Source organism: Mandrillus leucophaeus, unplaced genomic scaffold, assembly GCF_000951045.1.
Source record: "Mandrillus leucophaeus isolate KB7577 unplaced genomic scaffold, Mleu.le_1.0 Scaffold338, whole genome shotgun sequence".
NCBI classification, from domain to species: domain Eukaryota; kingdom Metazoa; phylum Chordata; class Mammalia; order Primates; family Cercopithecidae; genus Mandrillus; species Mandrillus leucophaeus.
The window spans coordinates 1,625,484-1,638,686 of record NW_012103565.1 but is presented as its reverse complement, the minus strand read 5'-3'; the positions used below and the strand labels follow the sequence as shown (position 1 = coordinate 1,638,686).

The window sequence follows — 13,203 nt, the reverse complement described above, 5'->3', positions numbered from 1 at the left end:
CTGCAAGAATAGACAAGAAATGTTAACAGTTACCCCTGGGATCTGGGATAAAAGAGAGACATCATGCTTTTCTTTAAAAAAAAAAAAAAAAGAAAGAAAGAAATTTAGGTTTTCGTGGATTTTGTGTGTGTGTGTGTTTTTTTGACAGAGTCTAGCTCTGTAGCACAGGCCGGAGTGCAGTGGTGGGATCTCGGTTTACTGCAACCTCCATCTCCTGGGTTCAAGTGATCCTTGTGCCTCAGCCTCCCTACGTAGTAGTTGGGATTACAGATGTGTACCACCACACCCAACTAATTTTGTATTTTCAGTAGAGACGGGGTTTCACCATGTTGGTTAGGCTGGTCTCGAGCTCCTGACCTCAGGCGATCCGCCTGCCTTGGCCTCCCAAAGAGCTGGGATTACAGGCCTGAGCCTCTGCGCCTGGCCCATGCTTTTCTCTAAAGTATGAAAGGAATATGTACTTTCTTCTTAAAACCCATGTACCAAACAAACATCACTTTTCAATTAAAATGTTATTTTTAAAAGTTTAAACTCCCAAATTTCGTGGTTCTAACTTTTTTAATAAATGTCTAAATTTTTACCTCATTACAGCGTTCTCCAAAACAACAAATTCATATTCTGAGCCTAAAACTGTGCACCTCTTTTAGTGATGAGGACGGAGTCCAAATTGAGGACATCCCTTATAACTCATAATGCACATATATTCTGACATCAATAGCAACATAGAATGCAACTGATGACCAATATATATTCACAAATAATTGAGGACCATGCCTAAGAGTTGGATTCGGATTCCGACGTGACTGCTAATGTCCCTAACACGGACTAGCTCCAGGAGAGTCCCCCGGCCCTGGGGATGTGGCGGGCGTCACCCGTTGTCCGGGCCCACACCACGCAGACCCAGTCCTAGCTCGCTCGCTAGACCACGGAGGGCCGCTGGGTGCAGCGACAGAGCGCGGGGCCCCGACGACCCCGCCCCGCGCCGCGTCACTCGGCGCCCTGCGGCGCGCTGTGAGCACCTACCACTAGCGGAGCTGCGAGGGAGAGGCCGCGGCCCCTTCCAGTTGCCGGCGGCCCTGCGCCGGCATTCAGAGCGCCTCGCCTGGCGCTAAATTTAAACACGTAACACCAGCAGCAGGCTGGTCCCGGAAACGAAACGAAACTCGGCCCCCGGGCCTCCTCCCGGGCGCTGCCGGTCCCTCAGCGCGCCGCGCCACCCGGAACAGACCCTTCTCCCGCCATTTTCGGCGGGGCTGGGAGACTGAGGCCCGCAGCGCTGGGCCTGCGGCGCCCCGGAAGAGGCGGGCGGCATGGCCGCCGGCGTGGACTGCGGGGACGGGGTTGGCGCCCGGCAGCACGTGTTCCTGGTTCCAGGTAAACACGCGCGCCCGGGCGGCGGGGACTGCCCAAGAGCTGGTGAAGCGGCACGCCACCCCGGGCGCGCTGCCCCCCACCGCGGCAGCTCCCATTCCCCGGCCTGGCGCGGGATGGGATTCTCTCTGGGACAGCTGGCCCCGCATCTTGGTCACACGTCATAGCAAATCGCGGTTTTCAAACCCGGAAGCGCCGAAAAGGACCGAGCGGTTTCCTGGGCCCTGATCCCCGGTAGCTCGGGTGGGCGGGTGGAAGCCGACTCAGCCTGCGGGGAGCCACGCGGGTTCGGGGTCATCGGTGCGCTGCGGGCCCCGGAGGTTTCTGCCCTTGATGTTCCCCACCTGGCAGCTGGCCCTGCTTCTGTGATCCTACTGGGTTGGAACCAGGGATCCAGTAGGCTCGAAGTGGCCCCAGACGGTGCGCCGTTTTAACAAGAAAGCAGAGGGACAGGCCTGCGGTGGCGAGGCAGGAGGGAAGCGGGATGGGAGTCGCGGTTAGGCCAAGGGTGGTTCAAAGCGACTCAGCAGGATAATGACCACAGGAGTGCTGGAGCCGGGCCTTTCAGCCCCCGTGTGGATGATGACCGGCCATCCAGGACATGCGAGGGCTTGAGACAATGGACAGCCAGTGCCACACAAGGAAGGATCGATTAAATGACACAGTTAAAGGAATTTGGCCTACGGAATGCAAGCCAGAAAGTTTTGGTCTTTTTATATATGTATAACATTGGAAAAAAGGAAAATCTCCTGTTCCCTGTATTAAATTTTGAATTTAGCTCAGCAAATGCAGCGTGTTCGTTGCCTAAATATAGTCTGATACCAATATTCTTTCCCAGGAATTCAGAGTTTTATGATGGTTATTGAAAATGTTTACATGACAGGCTGTGAAGAATATTTTTTGCCTCTAAAAAATACATAAAGTGTACGAATTTTACGTATGCAACTCATTGAACTTTTCATACGTATACATCACCCTAGTAACCATCCCCCAGTTCGAGATGTATACTGTTTCCAATAGGTCCTTATGCCTATTCTTAGATAGCCCCAGGAACCTCTATGCTGACCTCTGTCACCAGAGGTTAGTTTTGCCTGTTTGGATAAGAGTGTACCCCTTTGTGTCTGGCTTCTTTCACGCCCAAAGTTTCATCCATGGTTTGTGAAATTCATTCATGTTGTAGCAGTTGTTTGGTTGGTTAGTTTTTTCATTGCTACTTCTGTTTAATTGTATAAATATCCAAACTATCTGCCCTACTGTGGATGAACATTTGAATTGTTTCCAGTTTGCAACTATTACAAGTTACACTTCTCAGAGCATTCCTTTAGGCGGCTTTTGGTAGACATAGGCACTCATATCTCCAGGGTGTATACCCTGGAGTGGAATGGCTGGTTCTAAGTACTTGTGTGTAGAGCTGTAGTTGACACTGTTAAATGGTTTTCCAAAGTGGTTATACTGATTTATATTCCCACAAGCCGTGTATGAGAGTTCCCATTGCTGCACATCTTCAGTAAAGACGTTTGGGTGGTAAAACAGCCAATGCAAAATTCAGAATTTTGACAATCTCGCAAAGGACTACCCGTATACATGCTTTTCATTAGAAAAATCATCCTTCTCACTTTGTCACTTCAAGACATTTAGATTTTCAGGGTAGGAACTCTAATCATTCTTTCAGAATCAAGTGCATTATTATTATTCAGATATACACAATAGCTGATGATAATTTGAGCTTCTTATTTTGTTGTTCTGTTTAATCAGTATTGACATCGTCGTTTTAAAAGTGTGTTTGTGTCCTTATTGTATTAAACACAAAACCCTCAAAAGAATTAAATATTGATTGTATCCCTGAAAAATGTAGGTTTTAATATATCTACTGCTGGGTTGTGAGAAGAGTTTCTGTTGAGTTTCTGTTCAAAGCTGAGATCTACTGTGACCTTTTAAGGCATTGGCGGAGGCTGAGCAGCTGTTGGGAACTGCTAGAAAGAGCTGTGTGGTCAGGCGGGCAGGAACTCTTAACAGTTAAAAACTTGGGCTGCCAGCTCCTGCAATTCTTCCTTCTGGCCTTTAGTGCCACCTGCAGGCTCTGAGGGTACAACACGGTTTGATAGCGACTGCAGTGCAACAGTAGTTCTCAAACTTGAAGGCATCACTCACCTAGGGAGGTGGGCCTCAGCCCCCACAGGTTCTGGTTCAGTAGGTCCTGGGCTGAGGCCAGAGAATGTGCATTGGTAACAAGTTCCCAGGAGATGTTGATGCTGCTTGTCCGGAAATCTCGGCCCCACCCCGGGAACCACTGCAGTAGAGACTTTGGGAACTAGATTGGGATATAGGAATGACCAGCCTCATGTTTGGCCCTCTTTGTGGTGGGCCAGAATTTAAATGGTCAAGGAAGTGCATGTAAGTGCAGAGTAGGAGGTTCATCTTCCCAGTTGTCTTTTCCAGAAGGTGAGAAATCAGCCTGCTTAGTTACACATTTGGGAGCTGGAAACGATAAGCCCTCGGCTGAGGGAGCACCATACCCCAGTAAAGTTGGGCCCTTAATAAAGAAACCAAAGATTATTAAACATTTTTCAAAAGTATTTGGTGGAGGCGGCCTGTATTCGGTTTTAGAAAACTTGGGATCTGAAGAACTTACTCTGTGTACTGAAAAGTGAGCACATGAACCCACAGGCCGACAGAACTTTAGAGGGATTTACCATGAGACAAGGGTGAAGCTGCCTAACCTTGCAATGATACATTTTTTCAACATTTAATTCATGCTGTTCATCGAGTTGCCTGCCACAGCACTGTGTTATATCTTGAAGGATATATTTAAATGTTTGGTTTAGGTATTTTGCCTCTAGTTTTCCATTTGTTTGGAGAAGCTGACTATCTCAGATAAACAAATCTAGGACTTGGAAGAGATACTTGTGAGATATTCAGACTTGGGACGTTGGTTTTCATAGGCTGGTGAAGACAGAACCGTTTCCCATTTCAGCAAAGGCAAGCATTTCTTTTAGTTGGGGTTGTCTTAAATGTTTCTGTAAAATGGCCTGGGAATACTACCCTGTTTGCAGTTTTAATTTCTGTAAGAGGCCATTAACATCTTTACTTTTTGGAAAGTAGTATAAGTTTCTATCCCTCATTTTCTGCCCTAAAAGTAAATGTTTGAGTCATATTTTTAATATTTTTCTTAAGTCAATTTTTCTTGTTAATGCTGGTAAGTTGGGATGTACCCAGGTGTGAGAGGTCACCTGATTCACTGTGTATAGAAGACTGCATTTATTGCTATTTGGGGCTGAACAATTAATTGGGTTCATCTCCAAGGAAATGTTAATTGGGGAACCCTAACATTGTGTATGGAAAAAAAAAAAGAAGAAGAAAAATCATTTCAGGCCTATTAAAACAAAATTCATTTGGGTTTACTTAGGCTGATTAAAATGTTCCTTAAACAGCTCCCTGATTAAACAGTCCTGAGGTGAAACTGGACCTCAACTCAGATTTTCAGTTAGAAACAAGTTTTGCAATAAAGTTATCCCCCTTTATTTCATGAATATATATGTTAAAAAGTATTTTAGGAAAGATTGCACGTATTATTTATTTCCCCACAGAAAGCAGTTTCTTGGAGGTAGAGGATGGGTTGCTTTTTGGGAGATGAGAATCACTGTCTACCTTAGACATTTCAAATACAATAACAGCTTTTCATGTGAGGCATCATGATAATCACAAATGATTATGCCAGAGCTGTCTCTCCAAGTGGAATGCAAAAATAGATGTGGAAGGATTATATAAATTCGTGCATTAGAACTATGTTCTAATTAAAGGATTTAAAAAATAAATTTAAAAGGAAAAACTAATTTTCTTAATGATGGAGAAAAATTTATTTCTGATTATAGTCTTGAAGCTTTTTTTTTTTTTTTTTAAATCCACCAACTGGCATAATTGTAGCTTTTTATAAGTCCAAAGAAATGCCTCTTGTTTTGGGGGAGAAAAAAAAGTAAAGGTTTAAAGTGTATGGCAAAGGAAGAACTACTATAGATTTAATTGACTTTTCAGTGACACTAAAAAAACACTCTTTTCTCTTTTTTATCTAATGGCACATGGTTAATCTCAGAAGAAAAACTTAGCAGGATTTTTGTTCTTTGTCAAAACGGCATGTATGTATATGTTTGTGTTTAGAAATACACCTGAGGGCCAAAAGCTTCCTTATTTTCAGAAGAGATGAACTTCACTTGGCAAATGATGGAGAACCTGGCCAGTTCAAGTGCTGATTTTAGACAACCTCAGAATAGTTATGCTCACCTTTTTGGAAGATGTGTCATTTACCGAATAGTCTACTGCAGGCAGTCAGCAATGCAGGAGTCTCAGAGTTTTCCAGCATAGAGCGTGTTTAACATTTTCCACACGAATCCTCAGTCTGGTTTTGTTTTTGCAAAATGTTTTTTGGTGGAACCCAACTGACCTTTCTCAGATGGCCACTGGATCCGCCCCCCTCGCTATCTATCTGAGCACGTTCTGAAGTGGATAGACTTCAGTTGCCAGTTGGTGTAATCAGGCTGTTTCCAGGGTCTGATCTTGTCCCTTTAGTAATTGTTCCAAAATACTTGGGATATTTATGAGTAAGAACTCATGACTCCCACATATTTATTCTCCAGGTCAGAAAAAAATATATTCATTAAAGGAAAGCAAGCAGTGTTGATGATTTTTTATTTGAGTAACAGAATAGGGACTGCATGGATTCTCCCACATCCTCTGAGCTTTAACTGTGATGCTAAAAAACAACTCAGTCAGTGTGCTCCAAAGCCTCGCTATAATGACACACACTTAAAAGCCAGATTTATGCTATTTATTAGCTCTGTGTCCTTGGACGGTTTACCTCCTCACTATAAAGCCTCACTTTCATTATCTCTACAGTGGGGAGAACAATACCAGTCTGGTGGGGTTGTTATCTGTGGTTTGAGTTACTCATAAGATTTCTTACACCTCAGGCTTTTAGCCCTGGGCCTCGGACAGAGTAGATATTTCAATAAATATTTACTGAACGAATAAAAGTCTCACATTCCATTTCTTCCTGCAATGTCTTTGCTTATTCTGCTTTTTCCTCCCCTTCTACTTCTATCCAAATTCTACCCTTTCCTCAAGGTTCTGTTCAACTTTATTTTCCACAAAGCTAAGCCATTTGCTCCAGCTCAACTTCTCTGTCTTGACTTTGTGTCTGCCTGGAATCCTGCCTGCTCTTCACTTTATCTACCTGGCAAATTCCTACTTATCCTTTAAACCCAGCTCAAGTATCACCTCTACCAGGAAGCCTTCCCATGGGTCTCTCCTCTTGTTACTGCCCAGGTTCATGGTACCTCTTTGACCACCTACACATTTCATCATGATTATTCATTTAAGTGCCATTTTTATGTAAATATGTGTTGAACACCTAATACATGCCAGGAGCTAGAGCGAGTCCAAGTGCGTTCTCTCCCTGAGTGGCCATTTCACTTCTCAGTGTGGGCACCTCAGCCTTCAGCTTAGAGCAGAACCTCCAAACAGTAGACCATGTCACGTAGGGTTTCCAGGCCTTTGTTCGGCGCTACCTTTATGACTTCCTTGTCTAAAGATGACTGTTTGCTAAAGCAGAATGGGTAAGGGATTTGGGGCTACATGTTCTGGTCTCTGTTTCATTATCTGTCCCCGAAACAACTAAGCTGGAGGCTGGCTGAGGTCTCCCCAGTCAGTGCTGACTCCTCCGAGGGCCTGGGTCTCAGCATTTGGTGGGGCTCTCCTGCATGCTCGGCTACCTTTGCCTCATTGTTTTTCAAGTTTTGTGTTGTTGTTGTTGCCCTTTTAACCAGTTAACTCTACATTTACACGTTTTTCTCCTAGAGTTTTTTTTTTTAATAACTTTAAATAATTAGAATAGTAACACTTAACCCAGTATAGAAATTGTAGTAATACAGGAAAAATAATAAAGAATAAAATAATTTGTCCATCATCCTGCCACCCAAAATAAAAATTTTGGAGATTCTTATTTCCAGTCTTTTCATGTTGTTTATATTACAAAATGAATTCCAGTGTTGTTAAATTTTTTTTCTTATTTTTCTATTTTTGCCTTTATTTCATTGTTTACTCTTACTACTTATTTAATGTAACACTAAAACACTCAGGGAGATTGGGGTTACATAAAAGTTTATATAGTGCTGTTCTACATAAAATCGGAGAAAGACAGTTCAGTTGATTTAATAGAGGTAGGGGCTGTTTTTTTTCTCTTGATTTTGATAAGGACAGAAACTTACACAGTGATATGAACCAAGTTGACAAAAAGAATTTGTATTTTAGGCTTTGAACATTGAAGAGGTGTATTACTTATTGCTTCACATAGTAGACAGTACATATTTGGAATGGGTTATCTTTGAAAGTGGATAAAGATTGAAAATACAAATAGGTGCAAAATAGGTAAAGATACATTTACAGAGCTATGTTGGACACAATGGCAAACTAGGATGTTTCAGAAGTCATTCAAAGCAGGTTGCATTTTTGAGGACAACCATAGCCTCCTGCAAACATCCCCTGGTGTGCTTTCCTGAAAGCAGATACTGGTTTGAATAGCCTGTGAGTCTGCCTTAGTATGGAAATTGCCATTTTTTAATGTGGGATCAATGCACCTGGGTTGTGTGTTACAAAACCAGACTTGAACTTCTGTGGGAGTTCCTTAGCAGGTTCACATCTTCCCAGGAAGGAGCAGGGGTGGTGGCGTGGGGGAGAGCATAGGACATCTGGCCCTAGGGTGTTGCAGCAGGGGGAGTCCAGGGTTTCTGCCTGAGTGTTAACTTCCTCTTCTCAAACCAACTTCCTCCATTTAGTGGAAAACTGGTTTCACATGATTCCCAAGCCTCAGATCCCCTGGTGTCTGCTGGGAGGGGCCTCTTCTCTTAGTTCCAGTTTGAAACCTTTCAAAACAGCCTTCTGACCAGTCCTGCTATGGTCACATGCAGTCCCACCCTCCACCTGCAACCTGTTACTTCAGTAATCACATACCTACTGTAGCCAGGGAGGGCAGGCTTCACTGTAAGCACAAGGTGCGAGAGGAGGACAAAGTGGGCACTTGAGGATAAAGAGTGCTTTTCTGAAAGAAGGAAAGGATCCAGGATAGACAGCAGAGGAACTAGCTACCATGTCATTCACCAGTGGGACTCTGAGCTCTGGCCAGAAACCTCAGTGGGACTCGTGAGCTGTCTTGCCTACGGCCAGCATTAGGGGTTTCTCAGTTGCTGGTTGTCTCTTTGACTGACTTGTATATAGATATGGCAGAGGTTTATTTGTATGGAGAATTGAGTTCTAGCTGTAACTTATACTTGCCTTCATTTAGTCAAAGTTTGTATAATTTTTAGGAAGCCCAGCTTCTAGGTCTGCATCTTCTAGCTGTTATAACTTTGCAAAATACTTTCATATAATTGTGTTTGACCCTCTTGATGACCTTGGGAAGCAGTTAAGGCAAGCTTTATTATCACCATTTTGCACATCGGGAAACCAAGACTCAGAGAAGTCAAATAATCTGTCAACATACAATAGAAATCCAGTGGCAGAGACTGTCAACTCTCTCAAGTCCTTTTCCAGGGCTCCTGCATGTGCCAGAGGCCACTCTGCTGACTGAATAATGATACCTCACCACTGTGGGAGAGGCCAGAGGACCAGGAAAGGCTGGTCTCAAACTGCTCTCAGTTTGATGACTGGGGACTAGATATAGCTCCTTCCCTGGAACCAAACCTGGTTGCTCTCAGTACCCCCAGTCAGGTCTGTCTTTTCTAGCATTCCAGAATTTTTCCTGCTTCCCACATAGTTCATGCTCCATCTCAATATGTTTGCTGGTCTTTGTGGCTCTGAGTTGGCTGTGAACCTGAATTTTTTTACTAGCTGCTTCTCCAGTGCACAGGTCGTTCCTAGAAATATGGTTGTTGATAGGGACAGCCCTGAAAGAATGGAGATTTTGTCTTCTGTGGTCCTGCTGAAGGCTAGTTTTCTAATTTTTTTTTTTCCAAAGTTTCAAAAGAAAGTTATGCTTAGAGGAACCTATTACTTCAGTAATCACAGAATTTTCCTGGTGTATGTCTCTCTTGCTTTCTTGGTTGCCTCTTGTAGTCTTTGAAGAAACAAAGAGCTTCAAAGCCAGGAAAATGACCCAGATGTCTTTGACAGCAGTGCTGATGTTTTGGGAAGGGAAGGCATATAGCTATTACTGAAATTAGTGTTCCTGGAAGCTGCAAGTTACTTGAAAATTATGCTGATTTGTCTTGCATGCATCGTATTTGTGTCCTACCAAAGTGTTTCCAAGGAAGTATCTGGCAAACAGGCAGGAGGGTGCCAGGGGTCGGGGGAAGGGGAGGATCTGAATATGTTCTGATAGCTGAAGTCTAAAGAAAATGAACTGGAACCTATTTAGGACGTAGTATTGCATAAGCATGAGAGTGATAATCTCATCTCTCTTTTTCTTTTTTCTATTGGATCTTCTTAAGAAACCTGAATAGCCTTGATATGGTATCTAAAAATAAAGTGAATGGTGCTTTGATGTCTGTACTTTCTCCTCTATGTAACAGTGGGTGTATGTTTCTCAGAGCTTATCTCCTATGTGCCAAAAATCAGACAGGCTCGGGAACAAATGTCCATTGATTCCAAGTCATAAGAACAATTGGCAAAAATCACTTGTCTTTTGTCTTTGAACTTTAAATGCAGTGAAGAAAACTTGTCTTAACCAAGAGAGGGATAAGAAAGAGCTGCCAAGTTTGACAAACCTGCTTGATAAATAACTTCATATCAACTGTACAACAACCTGTACTGTATAGTCTGTAGATGAAAAATCATGTACCATTTTGGCTTATACAATACTTTTTGACTAACTTTAAAAAATACAGAATGGTTAAGTCTGTGCATTGATACGTGCTGTGTAACCTAATTTTTAAGCATTAAAATGTCACAGATATCTGGGGGTGGTGGGGAGAAGTATATACATCTATGTATAGAATATTGTAAACTCTAATAGGAAGATCAGTTTTCTTTTCTTGCCATTGGTCAAATGTTTCATCTGTTTTTGTCACTAGGTGTTTCTTATATCCCACAACCAGTTTCTCTCCCTTTATCCTTCTTATATGGATTTTTGGATCCCACCCCTTTCTCTTTTTAGCTTTCCCAGCTCTCCCTCCTTTCTCTTGCTTCTGCCCCATGGCTGGGTCTACTGGCTGGATTACAGTAGCTGGATTGCAGCTGATTAGATGACTCTGCTAGTTTTTGAGGATGAGGAGGACAGGACAAGAGAGGGAAAGTTTTAAATGTTTACATCATAGGAGAATAGTCATGTCAGGATCATTGTGTTTCCAAGCTGCAGTTTGTGCTTTTTAAGTTAAGAGGTATGGGACTTCAGATTAAGAGTTTCTTTACAGTATTATAGTTTAAAATGTTGGCTCTGGATAGTAGTTGACTGAGTTTAAATCCTGGCTCTATAGTTGACTTGCACTCTGACCTTAAGGCAAATTTTTCATCCAAAAAAGTGGAAATTAATATGGCACTTATTATGTGACCAATATAAAGGACTTAAACAGTGCCTGGTAGACAGTAAATGGCCAATACATATTAGCTGTTATTTTTGATTTTACATTCATTAGACACAGTTGTCTCTTTGTCACTAGTATGTTTTCTTTGAAGTACAGATGTCAGGAAAGTAGCAATCAGAGATTCCTTGTTTGTTGAGGGTGTTTTGTTTTGTTTTGTTTTGACAGAGTCTCGCTCTGTCACCCAGGCTGGAGTGCAGTGGCGTGATCTCAACTCACTGTAAATTCTGCCTCCTGGGTTCAAGCGATTCTTATCAAGCGATTCTCATGCCTCAGCCTCCCAAGTAGCTGGGATTACAGGCATGTGCCACCACACCCAGCTAATTTTTGTATTTTTAGTAGAGATGGGGTTTCACCATATTGGCCGGGCTGGTCTCTTAACTGCTGGACTCAAGTGATCTGCCCATCTCAGCCTTTCAAAGTACTGGGATTACAAGTGTGAGCCACCGTGCCCAGCCTGTGGAAGTATTTAGATCAGGATAGTAAAGAGATGGAAGATTTGCTGCCAGAGTTAATGGTGACCAGTGGGACATACAATTGAATCTTTACAGAGAATATAGAGACCATAAGAATAACTATTGTGGAATCAGTTACTTTTAAGGAACCAGAGGGGCAGAGCTTGAGATAATTGGGAAGTTTAACATATTATTAAACCTAAAATGGCCAGCAAAACCGATAGCTGCTTCTCAGTTGTCTGAGTTTTTTCTTTTTTTGTGAAAATACTTTTTTAGCCAGCACGACTATATCATCTCTTAGATAAAAGAGTAAAAAAAGACAAAGTGTATAGCTACTCTTTTAAAAATAGAGTTGGAAGCATAGTTTTGGAAGAAGGTGTCTCATATGAGTAAATTTTCTAGACAAGTGAAATTTGGCTCTTTTAGTATCAAAACTCGCTTTCATAATTTCTTATTGAGTTTTTTCTAAAACTGAACAATTCATTTATGTTATGTTTATTGAGTATATCTCATGTGCCAGAAACACCGCTGGGAATTTACATTATCTTGATTTTTACATATAAAATGCATTGTGTTCTGGCTTTTAAACAAGATATGCTGGTTCTAATTTAATATTTTCTTGGAAGACTAATTTTTAAGCCCTTATGTAACTCTGTGCTTAGATTTTGTGACTTTTATATTTTGATATTATTCCCTACATGTTCCTGACTTTTTCCACGTAGTTGAAGGAAGGGAAACTGATTGTTAATTGATTGCTTATTATGTGTTCTAGGCACTTTCACATACATTTCATTTCAATCTAACAGAAACATGTAAAATTATTATTATTATACCCATTGTATAGATGAAATAACTGAACCACAGAGAAGTTGAGTATCTTGCACAGAGTCACACTGCTGAGTCAGGAGAGAAACTGAGATTGGAGTATGAACCCATCTGACTCTGGGTCCAATGTTCTTTGTATGCTGACATCATTGAAGAAATAGACATAAGTTAAAAGTAGGTTTATAGATCATGACCCTTCCTCACACTCACTCTCTTTTTTCTAATTCTTTCCCATTACTCTAAAAGCAGAGTTTTCTTCTCTAATTAATTTAGCTATTCTTCACCTGTGCTAGATGCAAGTAAAATATAGCAGAAGTTAGAAAAAGGATGGAGCTTCCAAACCTGTTGGGTGAGAAGTTGGTCCATGAAATGATCCAGGATTTTCTCAGAGTAAATGGAAACTCTTTAACTTTGATAGTGTTAATTTATAGTTACAAGTAATTTTGTATGCCTAATACCAGGTATAGACTAAGGAATTTATCAGAAATATTATAGTAAATGAACTCCTTTTCTCATACCAAGTCTTCAAAGTTCAGTCAGGGTAAATCCACCCTCCCATAAAAGCAATGAAAAAACTGGCAAAGATAGCGAAAAGCAACTTTTTCAGAACCCCTGAAATTAGCCAAAGGCTTCCAACAGTTTGAGAAGTGTTTATTCAAGAAAATCTTCTGAATCTTATTAGGAACAGCAGGGTTTGTGGGATTGTAACTTGAACTACTCCCATTTCCTCTCCTCAGCTCTGCAGTAGCCTTGAAAACCAGCAGTCTTGCAAACACGGTACTTGTAAAAACCAACAGCCTTCAACCATTGGATAGGATAGGCCTAGATGGAAGATCCTCAAGAAGTCCCATTCCCAGAGCATTGTCCCTATTTGACTTTCCTCACAGCTCCTTGGAAAAGTCTCATTTGCAGGGCATAGTTGTTATTTAACCTACCTTGGAGCTCAGAGCTTGCTCTGTTCCCACAGAGCCCTATCTTCAGGGTAT

At 42.0% G+C, this 13,203-nt stretch overlaps 1 protein-coding gene across 1 annotated transcript in view; it reads left to right on the top strand.

Moving 5' to 3' along the window:
- The first annotated feature begins 938 nt into the window (after positions 1-938).
- The window catches only part of RNASEH2B (ribonuclease H2, subunit B), a 50,062-nt gene continuing 37,797 nt past the window's right edge, over positions 939-13,203 (top strand). The window contains exon 1 of the mRNA XM_011988762.1: positions 939-1,374. Within this exon, the coding sequence (XP_011844152.1) occupies positions 1,311-1,374 (64 nt within the window). The 5' untranslated portion in view covers positions 939-1,310. The remainder of the gene's footprint in view (positions 1,375-13,203) is intronic.